The sequence below is a fragment of the Rhinolophus ferrumequinum genome, chromosome 24 (assembly GCF_004115265.2).
Source record: "Rhinolophus ferrumequinum isolate MPI-CBG mRhiFer1 chromosome 24, mRhiFer1_v1.p, whole genome shotgun sequence".
Taxonomy (NCBI): Eukaryota; Metazoa; Chordata; class Mammalia; order Chiroptera; family Rhinolophidae; genus Rhinolophus; species Rhinolophus ferrumequinum.
This window is the reverse complement of record NC_046307.1, coordinates 37,503,738-37,523,897: the sequence shown is the minus strand read 5'-3', so window position 1 is coordinate 37,523,897 and position 20,160 is coordinate 37,503,738. Positions and strand designations below refer to the sequence as shown.

Below are 20,160 nucleotides of genomic sequence, written 5' to 3'. Positions count from 1 at the left end.
GTGGGGTAAAATGCAACAGGCTCTCGGGTTAAAAAGCCAGGGACTTCAGGTAATAGCAGACTCCTCACATACGTTATTATTTAGGGAACTGGACGGCCTCTAAAAATGCCAGGTCTGCATTTTCCGAATGAAGACAAAGTCCTTTGGAGAAGCATCTGTGGGAGAAATACCTGACTTCTGAGAACATCCCGTTCTGTTTTCTCATTATCTTAAGGCAGAAGTCCTCAGAGGATGGTCCCTGAGACAGCAGCACCACCTGAGACTTGCTGAAAATGCAAATTTTCAGGCCTCAGTCTAACATGTCCTAAAATATAAACTCTGGAGGTGAGGTCTAGCAATTTGGATTTTAACTCGAGCTCCAGTGATTCTGATGATTAGTCAAGTCTGCCACTACGGCCGTAGGGCCAGTAAACAGGAGGCGTTTTTAGCGCTTCCTAAAAAGGGGAGTCTTTCACAATTTCAATTTCCAAACAAGTGGTCAGATACAAGAACACGAAAGTTCAGAAACTGGCTTTGAGCACCATAAACACCGAATAAGATTCACTCTAAAGGAGATAAAAGTAGAAAAAAACAAACACCAACAGTATCTGAAGATATGCATTGTAAAGTCATAAGGAACATTTAATAACTTTATAGTAAAATAACATGCTTTTCCATTTATTTGTTACTAATATTTTAAATACATATATTTTAAATCCGGTATAAACAGATTTACATTAATGGGGACAATTGATGATAATTTTTATTTGGCATAACTGTTTCTATTGCTGAAGAATACCATCTTATTTTTAACAATGAAATAAGGTAAAGCTTTAAAATCAGAATTTAAAAATACATTCGAATAAAGAAATCGATTGGAAACAACAAAATATGCATTAGGTAACCAGCAACTGCACTGAAATAGATACACCACTCACATATTCCATTATGTAAATGAATTCGAAGATATTTCATGACTGATCAGCTAGAAGGGACATAATGATTTATAATTCAAATAACTGAGCACTGAAATCAAATTGAGCTAATATATATTTCTAAATATGCAAACCTGAAATAATTGTTAAAAAATATAAATCAATGTACCCAGGTTGAAACCATTCGTATCCCTTAGTTTGAAATGTTATAGCTTTTAAACTTTTATCTAATTAGCTTTCTGAAAATATGATTTTTTATTAACTTCAAGAAGTACTCAAAAGCAATAAACAGCTTGTAAAATGAAAGGTTATAATGAAGAATATATATAAAATATAAGGTGATAGGAAAAGGATCTTAAAGAGCAGACACAAATAAATTAGGCATTATGCAAATTATACTAAAAAGAATACAAATCAAATTAATTTTATATTAGATTTCAATTTCAACTTAAAAAATAGGGTGAATCTAAACAATAGATACATGCTATAAAATAACATAGGCTTCTTTCCAGATAATATGCTCTCAAAGTAATTCATTGTGAAAAGGCCAGAGTTTGCAATACTAGGAAGTACTTATAAACCACTTCATATGTTTGAAATAAAGAGTATTTCACCATTATTATTAAAAAAAAAATACAGGTTGCATTTTTTTTAATAAGAAAAAAATACATATCTTAAAAAGCCAAAATGACCACTGGAATTGGGTTGTACATCACTTTCCAGTAAAAAGGAAAAACAGCCTGGACAGGTGTAATTTATCATTTTTCTGATTTAATATCAAAGAAATATATTAAAATAATAAAAAGAATCCTGAAATCCTCAAAATTTGTAGTGATAAATAGCCCTCCCTGTCTTTATTGCATTATACCTACTAACAGAAATATTGCATGGTGGATTTTGCCAGACAAGGACGATTATTTTCCAATAAAAAGTTGCATATTAAATTCCAGCACAAAAGTGGGTGTCTAATACTTTGAAAATCTTTTATGGTTTGCCAAGGAACACAATTTTAAAGTTAACTAATACAAACATATTCCTGAAGTGAGCCTACATTAAAGATTTCTATCCAATGCCACCCATTTTCAGAATGTTGTCCTCATATTAAAATAACAGCTAATCTTAGTGATTAAATAAATGAACATTTATTTTTCACAACTCCTATATATATATATATATATATATATATATATATATATATATATATATATATATAAAATAGCTAACACATAAAAGACAATATACATGCTTCTCTCTTATTGGTAGAAATATGATAGTATTATCAATTATAACCTAATAAGAAAGAGTGATTCTGGTTTTAGATTTAAAAAATCTGCTAATGAGAGAAAACCACACATTTAATGTTTAATGGGTAATCTTATTTTAGAGTAAATAAGATGTTGATTTGATGGAGCCGATAATCGAAGAAGTGTTGAAAAAACTTAAAATTTTCTTCCTATTATTCCTTTGTGCCTCATAACTAATGAAAATAATATTCTTTTCAATTGAAGAAGACTAGAATACTGAAGATATATTTACAGTTAGGAATTCAGTTTTTATAAGGTAATTATTTTTAGAACATTTTGATCTTAAAATTAGTTATGCTTTCTTTTAAAACAAGAACTTCTCGACAATTATGAAAAATCATAAACTAAAACACATGTGGTTGAATACTTTCTTATGTAACAACTTGTTAACCTGGATGGCTATAAATATAACTTTAACTAGTTATGAATCTACATATCCATATAAATTCATTGTGACTGAATAAATGCTTTATAGTACAGTATGTAACTAATATAAATCTTCTAAAAACATGCATTTACAGATAAGGCTAGATGAAAGGTATTTTATTAAAAAAAACAAAGTTGCAAAAATTATAAACAAGGAAAATACCTGGTCAGTAGAATACACTCGTCAGGCTCTCTCTCTCTCTCTCTATCTCTCTCTCTCTAAAGTAGATATATAGTAAAAAGGATATCCAACAGACAGATCATTTAGGAACTGAAGAGTCCTTGAAATTATAGGCTCACATCTTCCCCAGTATTTAAGGTTTGTAACACTAAATACGAAAAAGAAGTTTTTAATTATAAGTTATCTGCTTGTATAGGGAGAACATAGAAACACACATACATTCAAGTTAGATGAGCTAAATCACAAAATACCAGTGGAACACTTTCAATTATTTTTATAGCACATTCAAAATTATATACAATCAGTGTACAATGAACACTGCTCTCCAAATGGTGTATAATTCTATAAATTTAGTTTCGTAAATCAAAAGTTGCCTAAGTCTTTCACGGGAGAAATATTAAGTTTGTATCTAAAACAAACATATTAGGGAGTGACAGCAGGACTTACAAAGGAAGTCAAATAGAGGCTCACAGTTACTTGCCAAGAAACGAGCCACCCAACTTGTGGCTCCAAAACTCACTTGTTGTGATCATGATTGTTTATCCAGCTTTGTTCTCTGTAGGGAAGGCACTGCTGTCTTGTCTGTTACACAGATAAAGTGGGATGCCAAGTGGAGTTATACAAGTTTAGGCTAAGTGTACTGAGTTATGTCTATGACTAGAAACTAGTTAATTCTAATATTATAAAGATAATTCAGCTTCCATGAATGTCTCTGACAGCCAGAGGCAATCAAACCTCTCTCAGTGATTCCAATTTGCAATAATCTCTTCAGTTGGTTTTTGAAATTGGGTATTTTCTTTTTAATTAAAAAAAAAAAATTGCTGCCCAACTGACCTGAAGAGTCAAAGTCTGTAAACTTGTAAAAAACAAGTTTTGATGTTGCATGCTGCAACTGCATGGATACCTTGACAAATAACAGTATCTTCTAAATGGTGAACTTTAAATATGAGAAACTAAGTTTCAAGTAAGAAGCATGCTACCATGCTACGAACTAGAGCATTATTTTTAAAGTCTTTTCTTAAAAATTAATATTAACGAAGAGATTTAAACAGAGGAAAAAGATCTATTAGATTCAAACCAACACCAACAAAAGAAAAATCAAAGAACCAAAGCAGGAACTCACATTTTCGTCATGAATGTTTCCAGAACATGGTTGTCATCTGTTATTCCTAAGACTTCTGACATTCGGGCATATACCTGAGTGAAAACACTGGATTGTTAACAGCTTTATCATTAGCATATATTTGCAAAAGACTATCAGATTGAACAAATGGAAGATTTAATGAATTGCTGCATTCACACTGAAGCAGGCAGTGAGTGAGGAGAGCAAATGAAGGACTTTTAAAAATGCTTAGAATTTTAAAATTTATCCTCTTTTTTTTGAGGAAGCGCTTCTCTTATATTTTGAAATACACATGCACCCACACTCACATACTCATTTTACTCCCAGCACACTAGGTAACTTTTTTTCCTCGAAGTGGTAAAACCACCCCTTTCTCAAAGATGGAGTATGTGTAAGCGGCTGGAAAGCGGGTGCTTCAATAAAAAGCTCCAACATTTAAAACATTTCCATCCCTTCCAGATTTTAGTAAACCATCCAATAAACCAGGATGATGTTAGGCAATTATTAAAAAAAAAAAGGATTTCAAAATTAAAGGAAGTTAATAAAATTTATAGAAATTCTCCTCTAATATCTCTCAGTTAAGCTCCCCCAAAACAGAGACAGGTCTTACTTTCCATGCTGGAACTGAAATCCCAGGCTCAGGAATTCTCTGCTGAGTACATCAGTGCCTGGGGATCCACTTAGCTTCCAATTAGGGAGTGTCGGTTGCAGAGTTTGGGGTACAACACTTCAGTCCCAACCCAAGCCACATTTGAGCTTATAAACACGTATCCCACTTCAAGTGGGGAAATGCCACTGGCAGCCAATGGAATACTCCCTCATAGCCTGGCAAAGCCGAGAGGTGGGTTGACACCTCCATACTCCCTGATGCTCTGGTGTGATTCCAGGTTATCCCTGCCAGACACCAGCTGGATGGGATTTCTCTTTAGTGATTCGATCCCCTGTGATTGTGTTTTCTCACTTTTTCTGGATCTGCCTATTGCCTATGGTATGGCAACTTAGCTTTCACTCCCTCTGCCTTTTGTTTTTCACATGTAAACAAATAGCTTGATATACTGCCACAGGTCATGAAGATGAGAAAGAAATCACAGGGCACCCACAGTTATCGGGTTATACGAGGAAGGAAAGCTGTTCACCGCAGAGGCTTGTATTTGGATTGTAACACTACTCAAACCAGAAGCCTGTGTTCCAGGCTTTCAACCTAAGTCCTGTGACCAAAAGCTCCTTAGGCTGGTAGAGTCGATCAGAGGGGGAGACAGAGAAAGAAAGGAAGATCAAGATGGAAATTCCTGTTGCCTCTTCTGCTAACTTCTGAGCCCTACAGAAAAGCATCTCAATTAGTGTATCTGTGACTCTGCTCATGAGAGTAGGCCTTCCTCTCTTAGAAGACTGAAGCTATCACTGCATTTGTAAGATGTCTGAGGAAAAGACAAAGCTCGGAAGAGAGAACCTAGGGAAGTTAGTTACCACCAATCCTCCATGATCAAAAACCTTGAAGCATGCAGAAGGCTCAAAGGAAGAATGGTCCATAGGAAGGGACGTTCCCCCATCTCACGGTGATCCTGAATCTCTCTCACGGGTGGGAATGAACTGGGTCCCTTGGAAAATTTGATATTGTTACGACTAATGGCATATAAGGCCCTTCACACCTTGACCCTAACCTACTTCTCATCTCCTACTACTTCCCTCAACCGGAAGCCACAATGAAATGCTGTTGGATAACTGAGGCTTCTCATGCAATTTCAGATCTCTCTGAGTTCATGTGCGGTTCATTTTGCCCAAATAGGCCTTCTTCCTCTTCTTCCCTTGATTCCCATTCAAAAGTCATCTCCTCTGACGCCTTCCCATGAATAGTGAGTTGAACGCTCCTTTGTGTCCCCACAGCATCTGGTCCATTCCTCTATCATGGTACTTTGCACGTCGCAATTGTTTGGGTACCCATCTCCCCTACTACACTACTTTTTTTTAAATCAATTTTTGCACTTTCAAGACTTTATAAATGCTATTTTTATGGCAAAGCTCAGGATTAATCTAATTTTGATTTTTCCCATGCCACATTGAATAATAAAAATAACTAAAATGTGATTTTTAAACATTGAAGACATTTTAACATTGGAAAATATTATTTTTATTGATAGTTCTTACAAGGAAGTTTTCTGTTGTGTCCCTGGCATTCAAGAAAGGAGAAAATTAGGCAGGCGAGTCTGTTGTGCTCTGCTGTCAAAACAGTTTCTCAAAGCATCAGATTTGACCCAATAAGATACCAGGAAAAAAACAGTCAACATTGACACATGGCAGTGCTTTAATCCACAATTATCCTTGTAACTTGCACCATTCCTTTTATCATCCATTAGCTTTGATTCCCATTATCCCATCTAGAACTGTGTCAACGCTTTTGTCCCTAAGGATTTCTCTCCACTACCAGGATCTGACAGTCAAGCTTGAGTACTAAACAGGATCATTACCTCTTAAATCCACTTATCTGATCTACTGAATAGTAAATTGAAAAGCTCATTAAGAGCAACAATCTGATTTGTTTTCACGTGTGACAGGGTCATTTAAAATCAATGTATGATTACTGCATTTCTTTTAAAAGACTGTCTCACATTTTCCAAGGCACCTTATCATTCAGACAACACGCAGATAATACAAAAATGTCTTCAAACATTTGGAATTTAATTATGCCATAGACACATAATTTAGGGGTGGGAAGTAATTTGTCCAGTGAGGAAATATCTTCAAAATTGTTTATCACAAGTCACAAGTCAATGAAGCTTTCTACAGGAAAAATTCTAATACAATATTCAGGGGTTTTTGATATGTTCTTAAACTTCTATCACTTTGCTCAAAATAATTTTTATGACAGCCAGAAGACACTACATTATGACAGTCATTTTAAAGAAGGATACAGAAGTTGGCATAGGAATGCAAGGAGAGGAAAAACTCACTATAGTTCATATATTCCTGATCTTTCATTTCAGAATCAATTAAGATAATTTGATCACAGTGAAAAATAAGCGAAGATCTAAGCAGTAAGAGACTAGCCCATTTGTACTGCCCACCTTTCTCTGAAGGATACAGTGAAGTTGAATAAATGGTTATGTCTGTGGTTATGTGTTTCACATCAACAGAGATGCCCACCCGGCAGCCTGTGCCTGCCGCCCTCTCTTCTGTTTTAATATGCCTGTGCTTCTCTATTAGACTACACGCTCTCTGAGGGCAGAGATGATGCTCTGGCTTTTAACTCCCATGCCTAATACTCAACAAATGTTTGTTAAAGGACTGAAGAGAATAAATGTTAAAATGCACATTTTGGCTGATTCCATTTCCTTTGTAATTTTTTAACAAAAGGAAAACAACTCATATAAGGACTGTTGTTTTTTTTTTTACACAGAACTTTTTTTTTTTCTGTAAATGTACTATACCCAAAATGCCACTCACTAGAGGTGACCACTGGTAAAATTTTATTTAAAAAGATGTGGTTTTAAGGCTTAAATAACCTTTCTGGAAGCAGCTCTTCCTGTAGATTCAGTAAGAAGAGCTCTCCTCCTTTGAATACTCAGGGCATCAATGGTTGCCAGCCTGTCAGTGGCACTACTCATATGATATAACAGAATAGGTCTTGTTTTAGTATTAAGTTTCCATGTGAATATGGAAAATTCATTTTCCTTCACTATTTCAGGCACGTGCTCTACTATTTCCTCCATTATTTTAAGCTTGTGTTGCCTGAGGGCAGGGAAAACGTCTATTTCTTTTTACATCTCCAGAAATACTTAGAACACCATCTTGATAAACTTAGCAACATAGAAAAAGCACAGGCTTTGGTCCCAAAGAGATCTGTATTTGCATCCTGGGTCTACCACTGACTAGGTCTTACTTAAAGTCTCTGAATCTTGGTTTCCTATCTGTAAAAAAGAATAATAATAATAACAACACCTACTTGATGGGCTTTTGGGAAGAAGAAGTGATGATATCTGACACAGAGCCTGGCATTTAGTGCTGGACAAATGCTGCTTCCCTCCCTATCCATTTCATGGACCTTTCTCAGAGTAGGTGCCAAAATTGTCAGCCATTATCTTTTCTTTCTTTCTTTCTCTTTCTTTCTTCCTTCCTTTCTTTTTTTTTTTTACAAGAAGAAAATGGAGTGAAATTTACTTTTAATCTTGTAGTAAGGAAGGCTTGTCTAATCAGAGTATAAAGCCAGATGCCACAAAATATCAGTAAGTTGGTTATCTTAGATGTTTCAAGAGAAGATTCGTTAAATAAAAAAACTAACAGAAAGGGAAGAGGTGCTTACCTTGAAGATTTTCACAATGGCATAAACAAACAAACAAACAAACAAAAAACCCTTAAAATTTGTATTAACTTTGAAATCTTTACATACATAGCCTGTTAACACACTCTACTCTCGGTCAAAAATGGCATTTGTTAAAGGCATAAATCTTCAAAATTTCATGATACCAAACCAAATTCTTTCTACTCTAATACAGGAAGTTGTTAGAAATGTAAGAAATTACCATTATTATAAACTTGTGAAGGCATGCTCCTAAAAAACTGTTTCAATATGTTTGTTTTCTTATCTCTATTTTACTGTGCAGGTTCTTTGAATTTTCAGAAAAGAGCATTTGGATATGTACATAACACTTCAAAGACCTAACACTTCCCTAATTTTTTTTTCTGTTCAAGTTTATAGGTTCTGTTCAACCATTGGTGACAATGGTTAGTAAAGTTACATAGGTTTCAGGTGTACAATTCTGTAATACATCATCTATATATCTCATTGTGTGTTCACCACTTCTCTAACTTTTTAACGGACCAAATGATAGATATTGCCTGGCCATATGCAGGCAGCCTAAATGATCTTATATCTGGTTTTTAAAAAAGAAGCCAGACAAGATAAGAAAACCAGACAAGAGAATAAACATACAAATAGCAATAAGATTTTGAGTTGGAAATTTAATAAAGAATAAAAAGCATGCACTGTGATAATTTTTTAAATTACTTTCTATTTCCAATCCTAATCCTTGGTCTTGAGTATCTGCAGTGTTTCTCTAACATGCTGGTTATAACTTTGAAGAAACTAATTATGTCAATCCTCAAATTTGAAGTAGATTACAGAACTGGGAAACACAGAATATTAGTTCCTAAAGGTTGTATGGGTATATAATGACAGTCACAGAAATTCAATAACAGCCCTCTATGAAATGTACTCAAAAGCACCACATGAAACAAATTAAAAAGAACAATGAATCGCTCATTCTGTGCAAATAAGAAAATAAGAGAAAAACTAGTTCTATAGGTTTTCATAAGAGATGTTATAATGAATTAAGATTTTGGATAATGAATCTTCAGAAAATTACAGTAAGTTAATACCCTTAGGCCTTCTATAAATGTTTAAGATGTTATAACTTCTGAAAGAGCTTTTGTAAGCAGGCTCAGTGCAGAAAATTAGCAGTGCTGTGAAATCAACAACAAAGTATTCTGCCATCAGATGATATACTTTCCCGAACCAATTTATTCTCAAAAATTTACACCCAATAATACAAAATTGGTACGACAAAATTATAAAAAAAATGAAAAACTCTATAATTGTTGTGAATTTTAAAGCATTGCTTCAATCTATTGAAATGACTTATCAATCAAGATTTTCAATTGGCTTTAATTTGGCAAAACACCACCAATCACCAGAAAGGATCTGATATAATGCAAGAATGAATCTTTAGAAAAAGAATTTTGGGACCGAGTGTGAACTCATTTATGATGAATAAGAAATTGATTTCCATATTTTTGTCTCAGGCTTCAAGTGCCCTTCAGGTCAGTGCTGTACTTTCTATGAGACAGACCCATTAGAGTGAATGGTAAGGGAGGGAGGAGAAAAAGAGGTGTCAGAGGGAACTAATAGAGCATTTAATGACTTAAGAGGTAAATCATTTGGAAATAAAGATACTGAGCTCGTTCATTAATGTTTCAAGCAGAATATAACATGATCATCACAATTAACTTATACCCACACCAAGAGAATCACTGGTACAAACATCGTTGCTGCATATTAAACACACAAACTCAATGATGCTGACTAGATCCACACCAATCGTGGTTGACTAATTTTTTCCATATCATTTAAAATAACATCACAGTATACAGGACCAAAATTAGGTTAAAAAAAACACCACTTTTGCCAGAATTTAATTTTACAACCACAATATATGTTGGAAACCAAGTGGGAGAAGTTTAGGAAGCGGCTTGCCATGTTCAGCGGAACACAGAGTGGCATCTGATAAAGAGAATCTGGCCATGGAAGTATAAAATAAACATGCATGCTAAGTATTTATTTCAATTAGAAAATCTGAACCCACCATCTGTGGTGGCCATCTTGCTGAGGGGACATGTACCTAACAAATCTCTTAAGAGGCATTTTCGATCTGCTTGAATAAGCCATTGTATAAGAAAACTTGGAGCCACCACTTTGGCCTCTCATTTCCTTCGCTCCACATCCTGTGGCACAAAGCATGAACTCAGCAGGCTGGGTGCAGGGCTGCCTGCTGCCTTGTGATAATCCCCTCTCCCAGTAGGGGCCTCCACTGATGCATGGCTAAGAACATGCTTCCTCTTTTGCTTGCACCCCAGTGGGGTTTCCATCCCTAACTTGGGCCCAAATCCAGACTGCTAAGGAAGGGCTCCAGATGCTGCCAGAGACATTTTTGGATTAACGTCCAAATAATCATTTATTAGGAAGAGGAGTACAGGTACAGTATGAAAACCAGCAACACTGGTAATTTTGGAGAGGTTCTTTCCCTCCCACCCCCGACCAGATCTAAGGTCTAACTACCACCTGTTCAACAGAAGCTGGCTGTTTGCCTCATTTTCCTTCAGGGAGCCACTGACTAAGGATCTCCAGCAGCATGAACCTAATGTCTCCCGACAGGCCTTCGCCAGCCAAGAGGGACCCGGGTGGAGGGCACCAGTTATTGGTCACAGGATACACAGCCCATAGAAGACTCCTGTGGTGCCACCAGCTGAAAGCCAACTAGAGAAGATGGGGAGTGTACATTTGTCCTGACACAGCTTTGCTCCTGCTGGCTGCCAACTCCCTCCGTGTCTGGGGCCAAGCTTCTGTTAAACTAGTCTTCTGTGGTAAAGCCCTGGGTAAATATATTCTCTTCCCAAGATGTACAACGAGAAGCTAACCATGGCCATGATGCAAGGCTATTGGAGGACGGCTTGGCTAATTCTGTAGAAGGTTTTGAGACCAAGGGGCATTTTATTTATAATTTTTTGCAACAGCCAATTTGTAAGATGAGATGATTAGATTTTGGAGCAAGGAAGCTGATGCTGGATGAGGTCTGTGAGAGGGTGATGGTAGAGGTGGGGAATCGGGAATAAAAGGTTTTGTTTATGGTAATCCCCCATACCGCTTAAAGGTGTTAGCCAGAGACATATTCTGGCACAAGGGATACATGTGTTCCATACTGTTCAATAATAGATGCCAGTCATTGTAGCCACAGAAAACTTTCTCCTTTCAGGTATGAATAAATGGTTAGAATTGGCCACTTTGCAACGCTCTGATCAAGAAACACAGGCTGCTTTCACGGTGTGCAATCATGCTAAACAGAGTCTTTGCATTTTCATACTGCTTATTAGCTGACTAGTGAACCTCTGGTTACCAAACACGCACACTGCGGGATTACTCAGTGCATGGAAAGAGAAACAAGACAACGTACCCCTCCCTTGGCACAGCAAGCATGTGCCCATTTTAGTACGAAGACTCTGGGGCTGTGGTGAGACAGGCATACGATTGGTGATCCACCATGAGAGCCGGCAACCCAACTCACCTTCACTATTTTCCAAGACTTCTCTGGAACTCTGGACACATCACTCCTCAGGCGTACAACCTAAAAAGCACAGAGTTTAGGGACCTGCCACCTGGCGTCAGGGATAAGGGAAGAGCTGAAGGTCTTCCCAACTTCAGATACAGGGACAATGTGGCTCAGGACCTTTGTGGCTGTCACTTAAAACGTCCTTGGGACTTAGATTTTATTCTGGAGGCCACGAGCAGAGGCCTGGTAAACTGCTGTTCAAAGCTTGGATGTGGTTATATGGATTACAGTGGGTTTGCTCCAAGGAATAATGGAAGAAACCAATTACTAAAGGATAGGCTTAAAAAAGAACCAATTATAAATAATACTTGACAGAACTATTTTTAAGAATCTGTCATTTCCCATGAGGCACTCACATTATGCAAGTGTGGCGAGGGGGGCTAACGGTGTAAGGAAGCCACGTCACCTTTGGATGAGTAAAAGTACATCTTTAACAAACAGAAATCATTCCTGTACTCAGTCCCAACGTAAGTGATCATACTGAGCCCTCCACCACCTAATCTAATTCTTACACACATCCTCTCCTCCCGATTCTCCAAAACCATACCAAATTATAGTTACAGTGGGTGTTAAGACTTTCACCAGGTCCCCATTTCCGCTTCTAATGTCTTTATTTTATTCATACATGTTTTCTGTTAATATTATTCTATTTCTGCCTCCACATGGCCTCTCTGAAACACGCCCCATTTCTTACATCCAAGAGAGCTTCTGTGCCTTCCTCCTAAAAGATACTCAACTCTTTATCACTCTTGGAAGAACAACTTGATATAAGGTGTAGAAGAATAGTGGCCAGGGAATGGAAAAGGGGGTGTCAATGACATCATCCATATTTTCATGACTCTGTCAAATCAGCTGGTTTCTTTCATTATATTCTCAAATTGTACTCAAAAATCTTGTTTTTCTTTTAATTTCTGCCTCTCACACTAGCCTAGCTAGTGACAACCTTAACTTAGCGCCAATGCAATGGGTCAGATGGCCCATTCACGCCCTCAAACACTAACACCCAGCCGTCTGAGTGGGCAGTATCTGCAGCAGCAGGCCGAGGCCTGCTCTCAGCCTCGTCTCCCCAGTGAACACTTCCATGGTGAAAAACAGCTACAACATATGCAGAAGCCCATGTCTTGGACCAAGACAATACACAGTTGGCAAGGAATCAGATTCTTGTCTCAGTTAGGAAGACAGAAAGGAGCAAGGTAATTGTGTATATAATTTAGATAACTTCAACACAAAATGTATGCGTAGTGCAATGCACACAGCATTTAGAGTGAGTCTCTGCTACTTGTTAGCCTTGCATGACTTAACTCTATAATCCTGGTTAAATTATTTAGCCTCTCACAGTCTCAGTTTCTTCATTTGTAAAATAGAAAGAATAATATCACAAGAAGTAATATCACAAGTTAGGAGGTTGTCTAGCGAAGTCATTAAGGATAGATTCTGAAGCCCAACACTAGTTGGATTCCACCACTTACTGAGTGATTTTGAACAACTTCCTTACCCTCTAAACCTTAGTTTTCTCAAATATAAAAAGAAGATAAGAGCAGGACCTAATTTACAGAATTTCTGAGAGGATTAAAGTAGTTAATTTATGCAAAGCACTTACAACAGTCATGGCATTTAGTATAATTTCCATAAGTGTGAGCTATTATTATTGCCATCACATGCTATATTATGTACATCACCTAAGTTCACAATTTTAAAGCCCTCATCCTCCTTTTTGGAGTCATCACAAATGCGTTTCTTGTCTCCAGGTTAAGTTCTCAACTCGCTGGGTTAAATAGATAATTTACATCCCTGTGTCCAATAAATTATCATCCAACTCTTTCCAATTCAGATCAGTGACTCCACCCAATGCTCCCAGTTTTCTTTGCTAAATGAATGCACACAGACAAGGGGTTTCAGAACACCATCATTAGTTTAAATTATCAAGCGTTTTTTGCAAAGGGTCAAATATATGGTGATGGTGGTCAGCACGCAGTAGGGCGTAAGGATATTGGATTATAATGTTGGACACCTGGAACTTACACAATGTGTGACCTCAATTAAAAAAAAAAAGTTTTTCTGTGATAGGCTCAGTAAGAACAGGAAGGGAATGGCTTTCATATATAAATATAATGTTGATCTCGGACACTAGACTATGGGTTGAGGTACAGACAGTTGGCTTATGAGTGAGTAGGATGGATTACATCAAATATCTAGGATCTAGCTTAGTTCTCCTGTGACTGATGGCTAGCCAGGACTAGAGGTCCAACCAATGGTTGTAGAGATAAATGTTTTCCTTGATAAATAAAACAGCAAATAGGGGGATGAAACTTGTGATGTTGGTCTTACCAATCATTACACTTAAAGCTGAGCACGCCGAGACCAACGTCTAAGTCCACACACACATAGGCAACGTGGTACAGTGGGAAGCACACTGGCGTTTAGAGTAAGATGATTTGGTTGAAAACCTGGGTCTGCCACTGAACAAGTTTTTAACTTTCCTGAAATCTATTCCATGTTCTGTAAGGTGAAGATAATCATACCTACCAAGGAGGCAACTGCTGAGAAGACTAAATGAGAAACTGTAATGAGTAATGTCACAAAATGGTTGAGCACACGAAGGAGAAGCCCAATACAGGTTAATTGAAGGTTGCAGAGAAAACACTCTCAAATGATACTTCCTAGGCATTTCTCACTCTACGTTACCTGAAAATAGAGAATTCCTAAGTTATAGCGTGAACAGTGTTGTAGTAGCCAGTGCCGAGAACTTCGGGAGCTTCAGGAATGCTAAGGCTGGAGAGCACCGCGTAAGGCGCGGCATCTGCTGGGGAGCGTGGCATTACAGCCCGTGACTCTAAATGCACATGGCCAGAAAAAAAGGGACCATCATGCATGAGCACAGTTCTCCGGTGTCAGGCAAGTGGACCATGGTGGGTCGTGGAAGGAAGTGCTCATAAACACTTGGAGAATAAATGATCGAAGGCTAAAAAGAAAGGGTTAAAACAAAAATTGAAAATTGCGATTCTCTGCAAATGTAAAGCCACCAGTATACTAAGGTGCTTTGCACATTTCAGCACTATCATTTTATAATTTTCCTGATGAAAATGTGTGAGAGATTGTTCACGGAAATGCATTTCCAATTCTGTAATGTGAATCAATCAGAAAATGTAATTCACATTGGAGAAGGCTGCTTCACAGCCAACTTTGCTTAAAAACATCTATTCAGTAAAGGGAACCTGGCACTGGGGAGCCACACGGGCCTCGGGGAAAACAAAATCCCAATAAGGATGCCAAATGTGCTTTTATATTTCAAGATTCCTTCCACAGAAACATTATGGGAGATAAAAATTAGGAAAACACTGAACTTAACTAATTCAAAATGTTGAGAAAATATTTTGCATTTGTGTTTTATAACCGAGTGCTTTTCCCACATCTGTCCCAAGGCAGCAGATGAAGCGTTCTATTCACCAATGCTAATACTAGCAATTGGAACATGCTCTTTGGCAAGGCAGAAATAAGATAATTGTTCAACATAGGCTGGCTTTTCAGAAATACTGGAAGCATTGCCTGTAATTATAGACATCTGTCACTGCTAGCCACTCAGTGCTAACCCTGACATCAATATACAACCATAGCACTAAACTGCCTGCAGGCATAGCTATGGAGACCAGATACGCGAGGCAGGCAATCATCTGCTTCATCCCAACTATCTGTCAAAGGTTCCCAACCACAAATAGCTCTTACATTTTGTATCCTTAGGATAATATGTTGATTTATTTTAGATTCTCTAATATTTACAGTCTAGGCCATCTACTAAAATAAAGAAACAAAACTTATGGCTAATGGAGGCAGTTACTGTTCACAGTCATCATAAAAGGTCATAGCTCAACCCTCAAATGTTAAAAATTGATGGCAGCTTTAACCATACACTACCGTACAGATGTTTCCTTTTGTAGAGGCAATTATTTTCAATAGCAATTCAAAATGCTAAATACAATCTTTCATCAGCAAGTATGTTGCCACATTGATCTGATAGAAATGCTCATATTTTAAAGGCTTTTTGGAGAAGCAAAGCTAAGTTTCAATGTTGAGTGTTAAAGAATACAGATTGTCAGTTTGGGTTTAGCTGTACATATTTTACTGTATCTGGCAACATTTTTTACATATACAAATGATGTCTAAAAACTATAAAATGACATTGAAGGATAAAATACTTGGTTAATGAATAAGTCAACTGACATGTAAAGCTTATTGAAATATGTACATGTACATTGATATTTTTAAAAGCCCAAAGATACACTGTAGCTTTAAACATTACTCTTTTTTATTTTAAGCAGGCAGAGGAGCTGAAAATTATTAGACATTTAGACTAATTAGAAATAAACACTCACAATTATCATAATGTGTTACTAAAAACCCAGATATTTCTTGGTCTGATCACAACAGCCTACGCTGAGGAGAAACTATTAATTACTGACAGACAGTCAGCTTACTAGTGAGCTGCATCTTAAAAACCTCTTTTAAAATACAATTGCTAAATGCCTTACAGTGCTGTAATGTGAGACAGGTTCAAATCTTATTACTTCACTGAAATTAAAACCTAAGTTTTAATACTGTTCAAGTCGAACAATGATTCCACACTTTATTGCTTTTGAAATCCCTTGATGATCATAGGAAAAAATGCCCCCGAGAAAAAAAGACTGTTTTCGATAAACAGAAAATACAGTTTGCACTCTTAGCCTCTTTGTCATCACAAAAAAAGGATTTAATGCCAATTCTTTAAAAAAAGACTTTTTCCCCACAAAATGTGCACCTTGTGTGCCATTTGTAAAATCAGTTCACTTTCTTTTATTTATTACTGCAGCGCGGCAAGGCAATAAAGAAGCTACCGATAGCTAATAAATTACATGCCTTTTAAAACAATTCTCTTGCTACAAAAACATGTAACTACAAAGGTTTACATTTACATGGTACATCCCATGCAATGTCTATATTTGTGTCCTATTAACCATTTTGGCAAATTGTGGACTTTTACCAAATAGCAGACAGGGAAAAAAATAAAGTGATTCACAAATGTCGATGTGATATAAAATAAAAGCCTTTCTAACAAACGACTCTTATGCTATTTGCTCTTATGCTATTTTTTCTAAAAATCTTCCAAAATTTATTTTAAAACATGTTTTGATAAATTGTTTTATGCATCCAAAAGGTATTAAGAGATGCTCTAATCAGGGTTAAACTTTACTCAGTGAACACTGAGACCTAAGAAAATGTCTTTTTGTCCCCCTAATTTTTGTTCCTGGCATCAGGCAGTCTTTTAAAAATCATAGCTCCTAGCAATTACTTAGAACAAATTATAAAATCAAGATCACTGGATGTAAGGCAAAAATGCCACAAGTCTGTTCCTTAATATATTTTGTATTTTTAAAAAGATACAGAAACTTGGTTATTTGAGAAATATTCATATCAAACATGTCTTGCTTAGTTATAATCTTTCTTTTAAAAGATATAATTTTCACATATCCACAGAACTGCCTAAAAGCCTTACTTTATGAAAGTAAGCTCTGTAGTTTGTCTTTCTGGTTTATCTATGTACAAATGAATTCTGAAATATCTGCACTCCAATTCCAGTATTAAATTGTTAAATTAATCAGGGTATTTGCTTAATGCTCTCATCCTCTAATCTCACGACGAGCATGTATTTATGAGGTAGTGTACTGTCTTTTATTATTAATTTCCTCCATTTCCTGTAATAGCTATCATAGCTGTGGCTTTTTTATTTCATACCTACAAAATTTCAACTTTGTTCAATTATGCATGATGAACAATGCTTCAATTTTCAAAGCACAAACAACTTGGTTCCATTTCATCTTTACTTCAAGATGACAATCCATTAGACCAATGAATACAAATTCTATATTCTACAGCACTCCATTTCTCCATTCAGATCTCTTCTCCCTTTCTCTTAAAACCAGCTTGATTATGACAATTAACAATTAGGAATGTATGAGAGATATTTTTTGAAGAATTCAATGAAATAATTTTATTTCATCTTCACAGATTCTTTAGAGGGGAACCATAGCCATCACAATAATAATATTCTATAACATATATATGTATATATGTAGAGAATCCTGGTATATTTCCTAATTTATCTTTTGCTTCTTTTTAATAGTAAATCCTCATGTTTGTAGACATGATGACCTTTCCCCATACTGTAGCTGATTTAAAATCATAAAATAGCCAATTAGCAACTAAGAAAAAGAGATAACAAAATATCTACTTTCTCTATGACCCCTTTCTCATCCTCCTATATCTCACTGACAAAATTTTATTTAAACTCTTTAGTTACTTGGACTATCTTCCTTTTGGCTGGGAGAGGGTTTATTCATTGTGTTGTCTCCCTTAGATCACTAAGAATGTGGATTTAAAGAAGGTAGGACAGGTATCATTACACCCGTTTTTTTTTTTCAGATGGGGAAAATAAAAGTGGTTAGGAGAATACTCAAAATTACACGATAAAATGGCTTCTCCTCCAACTTCCTGTTCACAATTGTCACTATTTGACAACACGGTTTCCTTGCTAGTAGGGAAAAACATGTATTCAAGACATTTATTTTACTAAATCCAATTAAACTTTCTATTAGATGCTATTTCATTCAATGCATGGAAAACAACCTTGGACTTGTATCTGGTAACCTATCTGACAGAGTGGAAGTAGTGGGTGGTTCCTGGTGCCAATTGAGAGGGGCAGGGGAATTCATCTGTTTTATTAACTACCTTCTTAGAAGAGATGGAACATTCATTTTGTCATCAACCTCCTTAATTTGGAAAACATTCTGAAGTGTACTGTCATTTAGATTTCTTGGTCTTATTTTGCAATCTTGATGGGAAAGTAGAAAACATGCAGCTGGACTCTTCTGGCACCAATATGCAACAAACTCCTAGTTGTACTTTACTTACCTGTTTATGTAATACACAGACTGAATGACACTAAAAGAAACCCCAAGCATTCCCTGGGACTCCTTTCTGGACTTCCCCAAATCACATCAGGTGTCTTCTTATATGTTCCCACTGCTCTTCTGTGTATCAATCATGGGCCTCATCATATTGAACAATGATTACCTGCCAGCTTTGCCTGTGTTCCCCACCAGTCTGTGATGGCAGGACTCCCTCTATTCAATACTGTGTCCCATTGTCTAGCATATAGTAAGCAATTACATGTATTTTTAATTCCAATGTGGTTTTTTTTCCCAACACCACCAAGCAATTCTCCAATTCTCAGTGGGCACATGTCCCACAAATTTAACTCAGTTCTGACACTGTCTACCTAGAGATAGTGTCAGATCCCACAGGTGAAGGGCTCAGCCCCACATAACCGCCCCTAATTCCGACGCCAACTGTAAGTCCACGTTGACACCTGTGCTTCTGACTGACTAGCTATAGATCAAGTTCCAATGGCCCCTTTCTTAGGTTTAATTTGCTAGAGTGGCCCACAGAGCTCACTAGATTACGTACTAGATTACTGGTCTATTACAAAAGAAGGTAACTCAGGAACAGCCAGATGGAAGACATGCTTAGGGTAAGGCCTGTGGAAATGGGTGTGCAGTTTCCATGCTCTCTGAATGAGCCTCTCTGCATGAATCTCCCTGTGTTCACCAACCCAGAGAGCTCTCCAAACACAGTCCTTTTAACTTTTAATGGAGGCTTCATGACACAGGCCTGACTGATTAAATCACAGGCCACTGGTGACTGAACTCAATCTCTAGCCCCTATCCACTTCGCTGAAGGTGGGGGTGGGAGCTAAGTCCCAACCCTCTAATTACCTGGTTGATTCCCTCTGGGAACCAGCCCCGATCCTTAGGCACTTTCCAAAAGTCACCTCATTAACATAAACGCAGGAGTAGTTGAAAGGGGCTTGTTATAAATATCAAGACACCTTAATGGCTTTTATCACTTAGGAAATTCCAAGCATTTTAGGAGCTCTGTGCCAGAAAGGGGGATGAAGACCAAACATATATTTCTTGTTATAAATCACAATAAGTATTTTATTAGTGAATGAATAAAATAATAAAAGGGTGACACGGATCTAGCCCCAAATAACATTGTCACAGCTACTATAAATATCCTTTTCTAATTTACCATCTTAAAAAGTGAACACTGGCTGGTTTCAATTCACTGTTTCATAATGAGATTGCTCCAATTAATAATACCTACCCCCGAAAAATAACTAGGATCAGAATAAAATTTCTCTGCTTTTGTCACCATGAAATCTGACTATCTCACTCTACCTATCCATATCTCTATTCAATCAATCAATAAGGAAACAGGTGAAGATCTAGCACTGTCCGAGTTG

The 20,160-nt window shown here is 36.8% G+C and overlaps 1 protein-coding gene across 3 annotated transcripts in view; it reads right to left on the bottom strand.

Moving 5' to 3' along the window:
* RANBP17 (RAN binding protein 17) overlaps window positions 1-20,160 on the bottom strand; it is a 254,298-nt gene that overhangs the window by 83,793 nt on the left and 150,345 nt on the right. For all 3 annotated transcript variants that reach the window (XM_033096303.1, XM_033096305.1, XM_033096306.1), the window contains 3 exons: window positions 11,781-11,840; window positions 3,949-4,022; window positions 2,893-2,973 (listed from right to left, as the gene is read on the bottom strand). In XM_033096303.1, the coding sequence (XP_032952194.1) occupies window positions 2,893-2,973; window positions 3,949-4,022; window positions 11,781-11,840 (215 nt within the window). The remainder of the gene's footprint in view (window positions 1-2,892; window positions 2,974-3,948; window positions 4,023-11,780; window positions 11,841-20,160) is intronic.